Source organism: Myotis yumanensis, unplaced genomic scaffold, assembly GCF_028538775.1.
Source record: "Myotis yumanensis isolate MYYU_CA2020_CCGP unplaced genomic scaffold, mMyoYum1.0.hap1 SCAF_12, whole genome shotgun sequence".
NCBI lineage: Eukaryota > Metazoa > Chordata > Mammalia > Chiroptera > Vespertilionidae > Myotis > Myotis yumanensis.
The window spans coordinates 8788892-8804747 of NW_027223763.1; the positions used below are offsets into that span (position 1 = coordinate 8788892).

Consider the following 15856-nt stretch of genomic DNA (forward strand, 5'->3'; position numbering starts at 1 on the left):
ACTAATTGACATTTTTATTATAGAAAGGAAGTGGAGCAATTCTGAATACTGTGAAAACGAAAGCAAACCCAGCCATGAAGACTGTCTATAAGTTTGTAAGTACTGGTCTTGGTCTCAGGACCCAAACAGATCTGCTCCTTAGCATGCAATTCACATATATATTTCTGAAATAGATAGATAGATAGATAGATAGATAGATAGATAGATATCAGAAAGGAAGGGATAGGGAGGGAGAGAGAGAGAGAAACATAAATGCTGAGAGGGAATCATTGATCGGCTGCCTCTTGCAAGCCTAACACTGGGGATTGAGCCCACAACCTAGGCATGTGCCCTGACCAGTAATCAAGCTGTGACCTCCTGGTTCATAGGTCAATGCTCAACCACTGAGCCATGTTGTCTGGGCAGCATGACGCAGCTCTTAAACTCACCGGATCCTATCTACAGAGGTGACTCGGCTGCTGCACTGTTCCTGAAGCTCTCAGTGCTTTTAGTGTAATTTAATGTTGATATTTTATGACCAGGCCACCAGTGACTTTTTTTTTCAATCCTCACTGGAGGATATTTTTTCCATTGATTTTTTTGAGAAAGAGGGGGAGAGATAGAGAGAGAGAGAGAGAGACATCAATTGGTTGCCTCCTGCATGCACCCCGAGCAGGGCCAGGGATTGAACCTACAACCAAAGTATGTGCACTTGACCAGGAATTGAACCTATGATCCTCCGGTCTATGGGCTGACACTCTTAACTGCTGAGCCAAACTGGCCAGGGCCAGGCAAGTGACATTTTTAATTTAAAGTATTTTGCCTACAGTTGCCGCAAGAGAGAAATGGGAGGCTACTGGTTTTAGCTTTTAAAATGTAGGCTGGGTGACTAAAATTCTGACTGCTCCATGCCAGTGTCCCTGAGACCTGGAGGCATGGTCTCTCGGGTGTTCTAACAAACCTTTCCTGTGTATCCCATTATTATGTCAAAATAAAGCAGCTCCTTTGCAGGTTACTGAAGAGTGTTCATGGTGGGAGACACCCCCTAATTTTTGTCCCAAATTCTCATCGTCTCTCATCACTATCCTAAAGGAAATGCACTGTTTGTGAAACTCGTGCACACAGCAGCGTGGAAGTAGAACACGTCCGTTCCCGGTGCTGCATCTTTTACAAGCCTCAAGTATTTGTTTCTCATGATTTCTCTTGCTTCTGATTTGACTCTGAGCTGCTTAACTGGGGTGGTTTTCTATTATGTCCATTTTTAATTTTGTTAGTCCTTTCTGTGCTTAAATTGTAGTTATTTTAACAGAGAGGTGGCTGCCAACAGAACCACACAGGTCTAAAGTGACAGAAAATAAAAGCCAGGGTGTCTGCCGAAATGAGATGTAAGAAATGGCTCTGGAGAACCCCAGTCATGCATCCGCTCAGGCCATTCAGCCTGGCCAGAAAGCCGGTCCCAAGGCTCTGCCCTGGTGAAATGGAATCGACCCTGAATCTTGCAGCCAGAAACGCTGCTCAACTCTTACTGGTCGCTGTCAGGCTGCTGAGATACATAATTATAGAGAGCAGAAAGGGGGGTGGGGGGGAATATCGGTGCCATCAAAATGCAAAAAATAAAATCTCTGTAGCCTCTTTAAAGGCTTTTTTTTTTAACCTTTTAACATTGTATTTGTTTTCATAGCCATTATGTTTTCAACTTGATGATCCCATTTTTCCTTTCTTTCTAGTAATCAGAGAAGGTGATTCACAACGGACTGAAATCAAGCATAGTCCCTGCTGGGAACAGAAAGGGAACCTTAACTTAAATTAATTTTTCATGCAGGCAAAAGATCATGCAAAAATGGGAATAAAAGAGGTGAAAAACCGCTTGAAGCAAAAGGTACTTGAAGTTCTTATTCAAAATGTATAAGCACCGTGTATGAAACGCGTGGCCACAAAAAAGTATGATGTGATCAATAGAGGCTGTTTGATACGGTGTTGTTAGCACACTTCAAAATGCATTACCAGCTGTCTGGGAGTTCTCACACTGTTATAAATATTCACAGACAAAAACTGTCTTCAAATATCATTAAGACTCTGGCTTAAACCCACAAAGGCAAGCAAGTTGCAACTTACCATTGTTGGTCTATCCCTTCCCCACCCCACTGGGCTCGGGGCCCACCCAGAAATTGGCTCGGTATCCACATCTCAGCACCACTCCCTCCTACAACTGACCTGGGACCGGCTGTAACCCAAACCCAGGCGCATCTTCAGAGAAATGATGCCGTGGTTCTGGCAGGCACGTGGCCACTGTGCAGACACAGGGCACAAAGGGCGGGTTTGAGGAGGACACTGCGGGCTCTCCCCACAGTGGTGGTTTTACCCAGAGGAGCCCAGCAGTTTGTGTTTGAGATATTGGGGGGTGGGGGGGGGCGGGGGCAGACAGAGTGGGGCTCTGACAGTCTTTTTGGACTATCAGTAAAATTGTACAAAATCATACAGGCTATATCCTGATTAAGAGTCCTTCCACTTGATTCTCTAGATTGTACAGGGAGGTGAGTGTAACAGAGAGGACACTTTCCTATTATTATGAATGTCTCATCATTGTTATTGCTGCCATCTTCTTTAAGCACTAAGGATGGTCCAGGCCAGGAGCTTTCATATCGAATCCTTAGAACCACCCTGGGGGTATCATTCCTATTTTATGTGTAAGGGGACCACAGCTCAAAGGTGAAGTCATCTGCCCATGGGTCACACTGTTTGATCCTGGCTGAGCCAGGGTTAGATTCCAGATCCATTATATCCAGCATCTCTGCTCTTACCACCACAGTATTTCGTACTGCCTTCCTGAAACAGTTGTTTTGTTTGCCAAAAGATGTTTGGGATCACTACCTTCATTATCCTACACACCCCAAATGTACCTCTCTAATAAGGGCCTTTGTCTATCTCGGCAGTTTTTTTAAAATAAAAGCAGTTTTAATTTTACGAAGTCAGAAAGGACCTCTCATTAACTTGAAATGGTCAAAGGAATTGGTTCCTTGCTTTTAATTGCAAAATAATTTGCTCTAAGCATTTTAAATTCTTAGTTTCAGCTGAGAGTGAATTTTTAGCAGCTAAGATTCAAGTCCAGAAATAAAAATCTTGTCATGTAAATCCAGGTAGACCTTAACCGTGGTCTGGTGCACCCTGCCCGAGACTGGCAACTCGAATGTTACTTAAGTACCTAAATGTATATTTTTATCTCCTGTCCCAGCTGCATGTAACTGAATTGGATTGCAAGTATAAAATGGAGTGGCAGGAAACGGGGGGAACTCGCACCAGATTTCCCTCCTAACGACTAAAGCCCAGGCCCCGGCTGCTGTTAGAATGTTACTGAAAGTAAGCAAAGGAAGGAGTCCCTCCTCAGGCAGGGGACAGATGGGCCTCACTGGTCAGATCTGCGCCCCACAAACCATTGCTTCCCTCCACGTACATGTGAGCATTAAGAAAACCCCCTTTTCATGATACATAGCATTTCTGCAAATAACTGATTAAGCTCGGGTTTTGATGCTGTTGTTTAAAGGTTCACTTAAACAATCTAGATCTCTCTCTCCTTCCCTGCCACCTCCTCCCTGTCCTTTCTTTCCTGGATGGTATCTGAAGCAGACTTTCTCCTCCTTCTCCTCTTCTCCCTGCCAGCCTTTTCCAGAATAGCTTCAGGAGGTAGTGCTCTATAGAGTGTCAGTACATTTCAGGTGACACAGATGGTGAAGGCATTTTATAGAAACGTGGTTGTCACCATCGGACTGTTGACAGATCCATTAGTGCTCCCTTTTCAATTTTCACTTCCCCCTTCCGTCTTACAGCTCTCTCCAGACCTGATACTTTGCCGTGGTGCTTAGAGGAGCTCTTTTGTCATTGAAACTAGCATTGTTCAGTGCAGACAGGACCCGGTCTTCTGCGGAGCTCCCAGCTTCCTTTCTCGAGCTAATGTCGGACTTGGCTCCCTCTGACCCCCTCACTGCTGTAGGAAATATTTCCTGGGCTTTCTTGTTCCCCTCCCTCGCGCCACCCCCCACCCCCCACCCCTGCAATGGCAACATACTTATGTGGCTCTCACACACGTCTAATGCAGACACATCAAGTTTGGTTTCTGCTATGAAATTGAGGCAGTTCCCAACAAAGATCCAATTTTCAAATGTACTGGATTGCCACCTGGCCTCCTCTAGCTGCATAGCAATGGTGACCTCGCAGATATAATCAAGAACCCAGTCTTGCCCTCTGTGCTCTCGCCTTGGGTTTGAATTGCAAATAGAAAATGTGGGGCCGACCTGCGGAGAGGTCACCATGGTATGTGAAGGGTCCATCTCTAATATGACTGAGCAGGGCCCCTTCTCCATCCCTTGTTCATTTGTGCTGTCGATTTTCAAAGCATCTGAAGCAGGAGCTTTCAGGGTATCCGTGTGACCACTGGCAAATAATTGTCATAGACACTGTAGCGTGGCTTTATTCACACCTGCTCTGCTTCAGCCCAACAACAAAAAAGAAGGATGGATAACATATTTCTCTGGGTAAATGGAGCAAGGTAGTCAAGTTCTTCTACAGCTTGGCCTCCTTTGAAGTCTGACTTGCTCAAAATTAGGAAGAAGAGAAATGGCAAAGATGCTACCCAGGCGTTGCTTCCTAAAGGGAGAATAGAGCACTTCCCATGCCCCACACCCCAGCATCTCCTGCCCGACCTGGATAAGAAGGCCACCTGGTGGGGCACGTGATTGTCACCAGATTGCACCCAGTCATAGCACCCTGCAGGCTGGCATCAGAATGCCCTGTTCCTTCTCACCTGCAGGGCAGTAAGGTCTCCATTTGGGGGGGGGGGGGGGGTGGCTATTGTGGAATCCCTGAAAAATGATCTTTTTTCTTCAGTATCAAAATGATTTCATCAAATGGGTCCATTTCACGGCCCCTTTTAAAGTTTCTAAATCTTTGATCTTTCTAAATCTTCAAAAGATTCATCAAGCTTGTTAATTTAGTTTCTTTGATTAAAAGGAACAGACTCACCATTGGGTTAGCAAAGGCTTGAGACTCTGGCCGAATGTTCCCTAGTGTATTGAAGGGAGTGAGTAAGCCCGCGGCGGGGGCAGGGAGATCAGGTAGATACTTGTAGGACAGACATTTTCACACCTTCACACAACTGTCAGCTCCTGGTCTCCAGACACACTACGCCGCCGTCTCCATCACAGAAATTCCAGCTTTGGCTATTGTTTTGACATCAATATTCATATTTTAATTTGCATTTGCTGTGGTGTGAAGTAGACTGGAAAAGAAGGGCACCACCCGAATCCGAAAATGGAGACCAGCGATCTGAGTCAGAGTTGGGAAGCCCCCACCTCACACACTCGGGTTCTTTAAACCCCCAACCTGTGGCCAGATATTTGGGCTCCTGAGGCAGACGAGCTAGAGTCAGTGCTGGTTGTATAAGATATTAACTGTCTGACCTTGAGTAATTTACCTCATTTCTGTGAAGCTAGTTTCTCTCGTCTATAAACTAGGAGAAATAGAGATTTTTACTGGATTGTTCTAAGGATTAGAAGAGGTAAGGGATTTTAACAGCAAAACTTAGTAACCACTCAGTTAATTAGAGTTTTCCATCCTGTCCAGTTCTCATGTCCCACATCTGGAGCAGCCCGTCCGCCCACACTCCCGGGTGCACATGCCCTGAGGACACGGTTGGCATGGGATCACCTCCCTTTTGGTCATCCACACAGCCACCAGAGCAATCTTTCTAGAACACAGCTATGACCGAGTCACTCCCCTGGTTAAAACCTTTCATACGTTTCACACCTCCCACCTCCTTGACCAGGTGGTTCTTGGAGTGCTCCAGCTGCCATCCACCGCTCAACTAGCTGTGCTTCTAGCTCCCGCAGGCTCGGAGCGCTCTGCTCACATCTCTACCTCATGAAGTCATAGCTTGAGCTTCCTCCATGTCCCACCCACACCGGCTCCTACCCAAGGCCACAGAGAGCCCCTTCCTCCTCCAGGCTCCTGCCTCCTGCCTTCTCATGGGCACTCTGTCCAAGGACTTAAGCAAATGCTGACCCTGCATCTGGGAGAGATGCCACCCTGCGGTGGCCTTTGATCTATAGCTCTGTCTAGTGTCTCTGTGTGACCCTTCAGGAAGGAAGATTTGCCCCTCCTGTCCGTTTCTTGATTTTCCTTCATTAAAATGACATTTTGATGGTCAGTATGTTTGCCGTTTATAAACAGAAAGCATGTTAATTGAAGAAAATTCAACAAATCAGACAAACGAAGAAAATTATCTCATTTTTTAAATCTGCATTTTCACTTAACTATGTGCTAAACATTTCCCAGACCACTAATGTTTCTTCCACATGTCATTGTTTTAAATGGGTACATAAAATTTTGTCTGAGGGACATACATACATGATTTAATCGATCTCATTGTTAGATACTTAAGTTAGTTCCAATTTTGTCTAGGCAAATATCTTCATAGATAAAACTTTGCAGGAATTCTTAATTATTTCATCAGGATAAATATCTAGAAATTAAATTAATGGGTCAAGGGACATGCACCTCTTTTAGGGTTTTGATATAAATTGTATTTCCACCAGAGGGATCTGAGACAGCCTTTTTCCCATCCCCTCTGCTGGCAGCTTCTCACTTAGCACTTAGGCCACAATGTATTTAACCCTGGGTAGCAAGACTTGCTGTTATTGGATCCCTACTATGTGTAAGACCTCTGCTAGCAACAGAGGATGTGAACTGGCCCTGTTTCTTTCTTGGCTAGGGCTCCTCCCACTCTGCTCTCCAGGGAGGAAGCTGTTGTCCTTCCCCAGGTGGAAGGTATAGTGCCAACGTTAATAAATTGGTAGGGCAAGCCATGGGACTTTGCAAGAAGTCTTTCGCACCTTCGGGCCCTCTAAATAAAATTAATATGCTGCACTGCTTTTTGACGCACAAGCACATTTGTATATTGGACACATTTGCCTTCCAAATGTGCAACTCAACTTTACAAAGACTTATTAGAAAACATGTACTCTATTCCAGGCTCTGGGGCAGAGAACCCAAACCCCAAGGAATTCGCAGTCTATAGGGATAAGAAGATAAATAAGTGCCCAGATATAAGACATGGCAGAACAGGGTCGTGTAAGAAAAGGGGTTTCTGAGAAGGCGAGCACAGCTGATGACTTGCTGAGCACCTCCTGAACCCAGGAAACCTTCATTTGCTGTTAAGGTTGGAAGGGTTTAAACGCCAGAAATCAGACAGTTCTGGGTTCTTCCTCTTTCTAGCTGTGTGGCCTTGAGGAAGTTGCCCTCTCTGAGCCCTGTCTCCTCACCTATAAAAGCATGATCCTCCTATTACCTCTTGGTTGTTGTGGAAACTAAGTGTGAGAGTGAGGGTCAAGGGACTGGAAAAGTGCCCGCCAGTAGGAGGTGCTCACCACAGGGCAGCTCTTTTTAGATGGTGTGCTTCCCATTTGGCAGGAATAAGGATTTAACTTTCAATTTGCACAGCATTGTAACATTTTTTAAAGCTTCCTCACATCTCATCTCATTTAGCCCATTGTCCCACTGGCTTTGAAGTTTCCCAAGCAGGAGGTGGTCTCCCCATTGTAAAAATAAAGAAATAGGTTGCAGAGAGATTGAGTGAATTGGAAAGATCAGACAGCTACTAGGTGGTGAAAAACAAAACCAGAAGACAATGTTTGTATTACCTATAAGCTTAAACTAAGACATTTTCCTAAAAACTACCACATCCTTTTTTTATAATTTTTATCACCATCAGTATTTTCTTACCATGGTACCTAACTGCTCTATTTCTTTTTCTTTTTTTCTTTTTCCAGCCAATCACTCACACACACTTGCAATATTTTTCCTAAACAAAAAGTGATTTTTATTTATTATTTTTTATTTTTTTACTGTTAGGCTTTACTCAACCTCTTGTGTCTGTCCTCTGGGTAACCCCACTGGATCCAAAATCCCCCTTTTGCCCTTTGTTACTTTCTGGCACAGAAGGTGTCCCTCCCCATCTTTGTTCCACTTGACCTGAGCACCTTAGGGCAGCCCCTTTCCAAAAGAGCCATTTCTGATTGGCTGTCGGCTACCTCTCTCATCACTGAGCCTCAGCCAGGCTAAGATTTGTGGGCCGCTTGATGTGAGCTCTGCCTGCCAAACCAAGAGGTACTCATCCCCTGTGTTCTTATCAAGAAGTATAGAGACTGCAGCTGGATGTGTGGGTTGACTTCACACACACACACACACACACACACACACACACACACACACACATTCCTATAGCTTATTGAGTACCATATACAGTCCATTATTAATGCTCTAGGTGCTTTTATGTTGCTTTACCCTTTACGCCTCATAGCTACCATATCCCCATTTTACACATGAGGAGACTGAAGTTCATAGATGTTACATATGTTTCATCGTTAATGCAGTATTATTCAGTAAGGGACCCCGTTCCTCTAAGTGTCCCATTCTCTATGTGGCTAAAAAGTTAAGAGCAATCAATGGTTAAGTCCTTATATGCAAAATTTAATGAGCGCTAAGGTGTGTGTTTTGTTAACCAAAATGTGTATTTGTTTTGGTAATTAAAAGAATTGGAAATTGCATTTATTATTTCTATAAGTTTATTTTTACTTGGTGAAAAATAACAATTTAAATGTATCTTGTTTGTACGTTTATTCTCTGCCTTGCTTCATTGAAGATGAGCAATGTCATGACCTGAATGAATCATGTGGTCCTCAGCGCACAAATGGGCACCACCCACATGTCCCCAAGAACCTTGTGTGTCGTCAGCTACTGGCGGCAGCCAGAGGAGCCGCACATTCGGGCTCTTCCTTTCCTTAATTTGACTTTACTCATCAGAAGCACAAATTAAATGTAAATTTAATTTAAAAACATTACTTTGGCAACCTAAATTTTCTCCAAGTCATAGAATCCTAACTCAGACTTCCATCTCTTCATTCTCTGCCAGAAAGATTAGGGCTAAGAAAGAGGGAGCATGAACACATCGTTTTCACAAACAGTAACATCACCGGTAAACAAATGTGGAAGAAATGTCCACACTCTCAAATAATCAAAGTAATGCAAATTAAAACAACAATGAGGTCTCGTTTTTTCACCTCTTAAATTAGCAATACATATTTAAAATGATAAGGCTAACGAGTACTGTGAAACTCTTAGCGCTGCCATTGCTGGTAGTGGTGTAAATTGGAAAGCAAATTGTTAGAATGAATAAAAAGCCTTAAAAATGGTTTCATTTTTTGACCTAGTAATGTCATTCCTAAAGATTTCTGCTAAATAATCCAAAAGAAAGAAAAACTGCAATGTTTATCACTGTGGTGTTTAGGGGGAAAGTGAGAACCTAAATGTTTGATGTAGTAGGATGGTTTATTAAATAACCGTATGGTCATTCAATGAAATATCATGTATCCATTAAAATTATCCTTATAATGACTATGCAACACCATGGAGATGCTTATGATATAGGAGGAAAAATAGAATGTGAAGTTAATGCACGAGCTGTGATTGCAAGTAATTTTTAAATGTCTGCATGAGGGCAACGTTAATATGTAAAAATGAAAACAGCCCTGTAAAGTAGTAGAATGAAAGGTTTCCTCCCCACAGTTTGTGAATTACTATGTTGTCTTTGTAATTTAATGTCCATGGTTTGGGTTTCTCTAGCCCTTAAAAGTCAAACAGCCAAGTTAGCCTTCCAGTTCCTTCATCACTAGCAGGAAGATGGGCTCTAAGTGACCCAGAGGGAGTTCCATGGTCTGGCCTGAGCCTTGAGGTTGGAGGGAGCACCTGTGCTCAGGGCAGGTGCCAAGACCCTGTCACCAACTCCTGGCTGGCTTCTCCCTGCAGGACATCACCGAGAATGGCTGTGCCCCCACTTTGGAAGAGCAGCTACCAAAGACTGTGCCGTCCCCACTGGTGGAGGTCAAGGACCCCAAGCTCCGAGAAGACCGAAGGCCAATCACAGTCCACTTCGGACAGGTATGTACCCTGGACTCTGACTGGTCTGGGTTTGGTTTGCTTTGCTTTTCAGCAGAAGCTGTGGCGCATACAGCCGGCGCTTTTTCGTTTCAGCTCTCTTTGCTAAAACAATCCCATGCAGTTTGCACATCTTCCAGTGTTTATTTGGAGCAAACATGTTTTGAAGGGGGATTTTCAAAAACTTTGAGGAGACAGCATGGCTCTGGTCATAAACTCGCTGAACTCTGGAATGAAGTCATTAAATGCAGCTGCCGCCTCCCACCCCAGGCACTTCTTTTAAGGTGCCTCTGTCAGCTAAGCATCTCATTAGAACACTTTAGCATCCCAGGCCCTTCTCTGCACCTTCAAATGAAAGGCAACAAGCGAAGTCTTAAAAAAAATCAATTAGGAGTTCTTTATTAATGTAGTTCCTGAAAATCAATATCGGGAGTCCTCCTTCTCACAGTAAACACCACTACTGTTCTAGGGGCCTGATTCTGTAGCCAACTATTTCAATGACCTGAGTGAGCATTTGAAAATTTGACTGATTTTTTTTCTCTCTCTTAAGTAAAACATTATACTTTGTATAGGAACTGAAATTTTTTTTATCCATATCTTATCGGTGCTTATATTTTTGGTTGAAAAAGATTGTGTACCCTCTACTAATCAAGACAGCTCCATGGTTTATTTAATAAACCATGGAGCTGTCTTGATTAGCAAAAGTCATAATTTTTTGGTTTCTAAGAAATGGCTCCATTAACAAAATATGACTGTAATAAGAATCTGCAAGGTTATTTAATCTTAAATCACCTGATTCTTTAGCCATTGATTAGATGAGGCATAATTTAAATAGTCTTTATGATTTTATTTTAAATATGATTGCTGTTTTATCACATAAAGGAGCTAGAAGCACACATTTAAAATGTTTGTTTTTAACAGACATTTATCAAGTGCCTACTGTGTACCTGGCATAGAGCTATTTAGAAATTAAGGGAACTAATTGTTGCTGTGGGTTATGATTGTAAGGTGTGAGTTTGTTAAAACATAAGAATCTTCCTCTGTAATCAATGTTTTTAGATAATATATTCACACATCTTAAACTTGGAGAGGTCGCCACTCCTTTTCTGACTTTACACTTAAAAGGGATATTATAAAAATTTAAATATAGCATAAGAAAGAAGTGTCCATGGGGCAGAGCTCATTTGCTTAATAATTCTCTTCACATTTCGTTGATGTTTGCACCCCTGAAGAGCTGCCTCATCCCAGCTCAGGCCCCAGTTCCCTGGCTCGGCTCGGTTTGCTGAAAGCCGGCTGTTGTCGCCAGCGTGGCATTCCAGAGCCAGCTTCCTGCCTTCCTTTGTCCTCATTCCTGCACACACGAACCTTCCCATGAAAAGAGCCCCTTGCTGGAGTTTGGAGCCCATTACAGAGAAAGGGGGCGGGGGAGAGGGATTTCATGGTGTTAAACATTCCATTTTCGAAACACAAAAAAGGAGGCCCTGTTTGAAATGGAGAGAGACCTTCTTTCCATTTCAGGAAGAAGTAGAGATGCTTTAATGTCATTCCCAGCTAAATGCAGAATAAGAGTGTGTGTGTGCTCGCGGATGGGGGACAAACAATTAAAAAAGCCACCCCAAACTCTGTTGAAATAAGAGCTGTCTGTGCCTTCACAGGTCTGTAAACTGGAGAGGATGAAAGTGGCTTTTTTCCCCGTTTGTCACCTCCCTCACGTGGCTGCCAGCATTATGCAAGTGCACAGGAAGGCAGGGGTTTTTTTAATGCATGCATGCGGATTAAGGTCAAGCCCTGAGTATCAGCCATGCAGCGGGCTCTCCCTTACAGCTGCAACCGCAGAGCCTACCCGCAGCCGCGAGATGCCTTAATTGAGACGTGCTGTCAAAGTGACAAACACATTTGCATACAGTCTACACTCTATTTATTTTCTCTGGAAAGGTCCACAGTCTGCTGTTGGTTGAACATTCCTAATCAGTTTGCTGTAAGTGAACTGCCTGCTAGCTCACTTGTGCCGCCACTGCTTCTTCATTAGCTGACAGATTAGCTGCTGGGGGGATGGGCCGGGAAGCGCAAGCCCTTTCTTTTAACTCTTTCCAGCTTTGCCCCCAGCAAGGCTGTCCTTCAGTCCTTCCCCTGGTTTGAAGGGCCTTGACCGGAACAGATAGCGTTTCAAGAGCACCTGCTACTGGCAGGCATGAATTTTAGGGGCTTGACATTCTTCTCAAAGAACAATCTTTTGGGTTCCACTTCAGAAATTTTGCCACACTCTCCTACCGTCTGTACTACTTTTTTATTTGATATTTTCCTTTAAACAGACTCAGACCCAACATCTATACTTTAGCCTCCTCTTAAGCGATGACGTTGGTAAAATCATAGGGTTGATATACTAGTCCAAGTTTTTTCTAAGGCATATAAAAAAATTTTTCTAAGTGTCTATCCATGTATCACCTAAACACTCGGCCCCAACAGTATACATTCTCCTCTGGAAACATGTGTCCCCTCTGCTGTAGCCCTTGGAGGAAGGGATCATTACCGGCATTTTATGGTCCCAAAACTAGAGCTCAGGGACGGTCCAAAGGAACCTGCCAGGGCCACATCACCAGCTCGGGTACACAGGACAGTCCCACGGCAGCACCCTCGCCAGGCAGAGGCTTCAGGGAGGAGCTGGGTGCCCCTGTCTCTGCAGAGCCCCGGAAGTTGGCACATACTCTGTGTCTCACACAGCCTTGTAATTATTGCTTTAGTGCTTGTCATCTCCCGTAAGAATATGAGCCTCTGGAAAGTTCACTGCAGGGCTTGGCAATCAGTAAACATCTTGGGATTTTATTATTGATGTGGATTTTTAGATTGATTAATAAGTGATTGGTTATGAGGTACTTGCTATGTGTCCAGCAAGGTTTTTTTTGTTTTATTTCAGTTGCTATATTTATAATTCTGTTCATTTGAAGAAGAATGACTATTCCATTAGTAGCCAAAAACTACTTCAAAATCTCTTTCCACAAATAAAGATGTTGCAAGTGGGAACATCTTTGTATTATAGGAATTTAGAGACTCTCCCATTTTACGTTGTGTTTTTATGAGCTCTTACGGTCTAAACCCCAGGAAAGGAGGGGTGGGGAAAGGGGCAGGGACGATTGGGCACCCCCATGCTCCCAGGATGGGGCACCCAGGGAGGATGGGAGCCAGGAAGAGAGCAGTTGAGGGGAAGAAAGGCTTGATGTCCCTCGCTTATATCAAATAAAGCAGGGCGTTTAGCTGTAAAAGAGACTAAGCTACATAACCAATGCAAAGAATGGACTTAATTTGGATTTTTTAAGACATTCTTGGGGAACTTGGAAGATGTGAAGATGGACTAGGATGTTAGGTGATATGATAGATGTATTGTTAACATCATGGTTGTTAGGTATTTATCTTCATTCCTAAGAAGTACCCACTGAAGTATTTTAGGGGTGAAATACCATGGAGTCTGAAACTTGCCTTCAAATGGTGTGGCCAAAAAATTACACACGCGCCAGCACACACTCACAGACACACACAGATCATTCACAGAGAGAAAGCAAACATAGTCCCCATGCCCCCAAATATTTAACTGCTGAGAGGCACGTCCGTGGAGGCAGTGGGTAGAGAGGATGAAGTATAGATTCTAGAATCTAGTATTGGGGGTGTCAGGAGCCAGTCCAGCTCAAAGACCACAAGCAGGACCTATACTTGGAATCTGTCAGTTAGGGTACTTTGGGTTGCAGAGACATAAAATCCAAAAGAAAAATTGTTGGCTTCATGTATGGCTTGATCCAGGTATCAAGTTATGTCAATCAGGCCCAGTTTTTTGCTACATTTCTTGGCTTTGCCTCCTCTACTGGAGCCTCTACTGCCAGGCTCTCCCTTCTGGTGGCAAAGTGACTGCAGTGGCCTCAGACTACATCCCTCCAGGTGTGAGACCAGCAGGAGAGTAAGTGTCACTTGCTGGTGACTTCCACACAAGGCATGGGATTCACTCATTAAACCAACTTTGATCATACACCCACCTCAGAACCAAACATCGTGCCAAGTCTCTGTGTACCATGGGCAGGCCCTGCCTGAGACACATACCTAAGAGGTGAAGGAGGGGTGGCTCCCAGAAAGGAAATCAGGAGACTGTTATTAAAAGAAGGGCAACAGATCAGATTGAAAACTGTGCACAGAGGCCAGAGAGGAGATGCTAGCCCAGCTTTTGTTCTCTTGTCTGATAGCAGACAGGTTTACACCCAGAGCTGTGGGAATCATGAAACCAAAAGAGTAGGCATGGCTGAGAATCAAGGTCAGAGGTCACCCAGGGCACCAGATAGAGAGGGGAATGAAGAATAATGGCAGGTCAGGGCATGGCAGGGAGGTCAGGGCCAGAGGTCGCAGGTTATGGCAATGAGCACAGTTGCCTATGATCGCTTCTGGGCATGGAGTGTGACAGGTCAGCCGAGATCAAGGGCCCAAGGGTGGAGAAAGAGCCAAGACCCTCCCTCACTCATTCAGCAATCACTGGTACCTACTCAGTGCCATGCCTGTGAAAACAGGGTGACAGTAACATGGTCCCTGACTTCAGGGAGCCCACAGTCCCGCAGTGGGTGGTTTAACTTAATCCTGCGGATGGAATCCATCTGGTGGTTCTGAAAGGCACAGGTCTGTGCTGTGTGATCCTGCCACAGGGCATCTCAGAGTTCCCTTTTCCTTTGTTATAAACTCCAACCAGTTTGGTCCTTGGAGTGATTCCCTGCCAGCATGCTCAGGGGTGCCCACCACCTCGTCACTGCCTTGCTGGAGAGCAGTGCAGATAAACGCAATGTTTCATTAACACCTTGCTCTTCAGCAGCTTCAAGGACTAGGCTGAGAACTCATTCTCCTAGGACGGCCTCAGGTACCTGGGGATGGTTCTGAACCTGAGAGACCTAACACGGCCACAGCTCGAGCCCTTCTAGGATGGGTGGCAGCTGGCTTCCTGCTAAAGCCCCAGAATTCCTGTACCTGCCCACGCAGTCCCCACTGCTTTCTCCACTGGCTGCAGGAGAGAATTCTTGCCTTTTGGATCAGTCCTTTGGCCCAAGGTATAGTCTCCAGAAAGACCCTAGTGAAATGCATAGAGGAGTGGAAATGGGGCTGGCCAGCTGAGCCCGGCGGAGGATGAAGTGTGGAGTCCAGCAGGGTGGGCGGTCTGAGCCGGGCTGTGTGCTGGGAGCTGTGTTGAGTCCTCCTTCCTTTAGGCAGAGCGCCCACCCCCACCCCCCCAGACTCTGTTCAGCCACACCTGTGCCTTCTAAGAACCACCCCTGTTCTAGCAGCTCCCAGAATCTGCCCTCACCCTTCCTGTTTCACGAGCTTCCCTCACTGCAATGTCTTCCTTTGTCCTTGGCCTTCCCCAAACCTGCCCCATGCCAGTTCCACCACTGCGTCAACGACCCTCATATTTCTGGGTCACGTGTCACTCTTCTTCACTGGTCTGTGAGGCACAGAGGGCGTCAAAAAACATCAGCAAGGACTGAGATAGGTGGGAATGTGGGTCCCTCTTCAGGATTCCCTGCCTGGTCACAGACCATCCTTAGAAGAATTTACCCAGCCTTCAGCGTCCTGCCAGAAGTCCCCCTGCCCAAGCCCCCTGCCCATAGCTGGGTCTTCTGGGCTGGAGGTACTTGCCATCCTCCACTTCTGGGCAGTTCCTTCCCACCCTGCAAGACTGGGCAACGTCCCTTCCTCTCTCTAGTCCCCAGCACAACATCACCGCTCTTTATGGGCATCTGGCGGTGGAAGAACCCAGAGGTGACTTGGCCTCCCACCGTCCCCACAGCCAGGGTGTCCTTACTCTTCTGTTTCACTTGACAAAATCCCATCATCCACTCAGGTCCGCCTCAAGCACCCCTTCCCCAAAAAG

At 45.1% G+C, this 15856-nt stretch overlaps 1 protein-coding gene across 5 annotated transcripts in view; it reads left to right on the top strand.

Moving 5' to 3' along the window:
• Positions 1-15856, top strand: part of DENND1A (DENN domain containing 1A) — a 461262-nt gene that overhangs the window by 405664 nt on the left and 39742 nt on the right. For all 5 annotated transcript variants that reach the window (XM_070430715.1, XM_070430714.1, XM_070430712.1 and 2 more), the window contains 3 exons: positions 24-95; positions 1802-1858; positions 9835-9966. In XM_070430715.1, coding sequence (XP_070286816.1) covers positions 24-95; positions 1802-1858; positions 9835-9966 — 261 coding nt within the window. The remainder of the gene's footprint in view (positions 1-23; positions 96-1801; positions 1859-9834; positions 9967-15856) is intronic.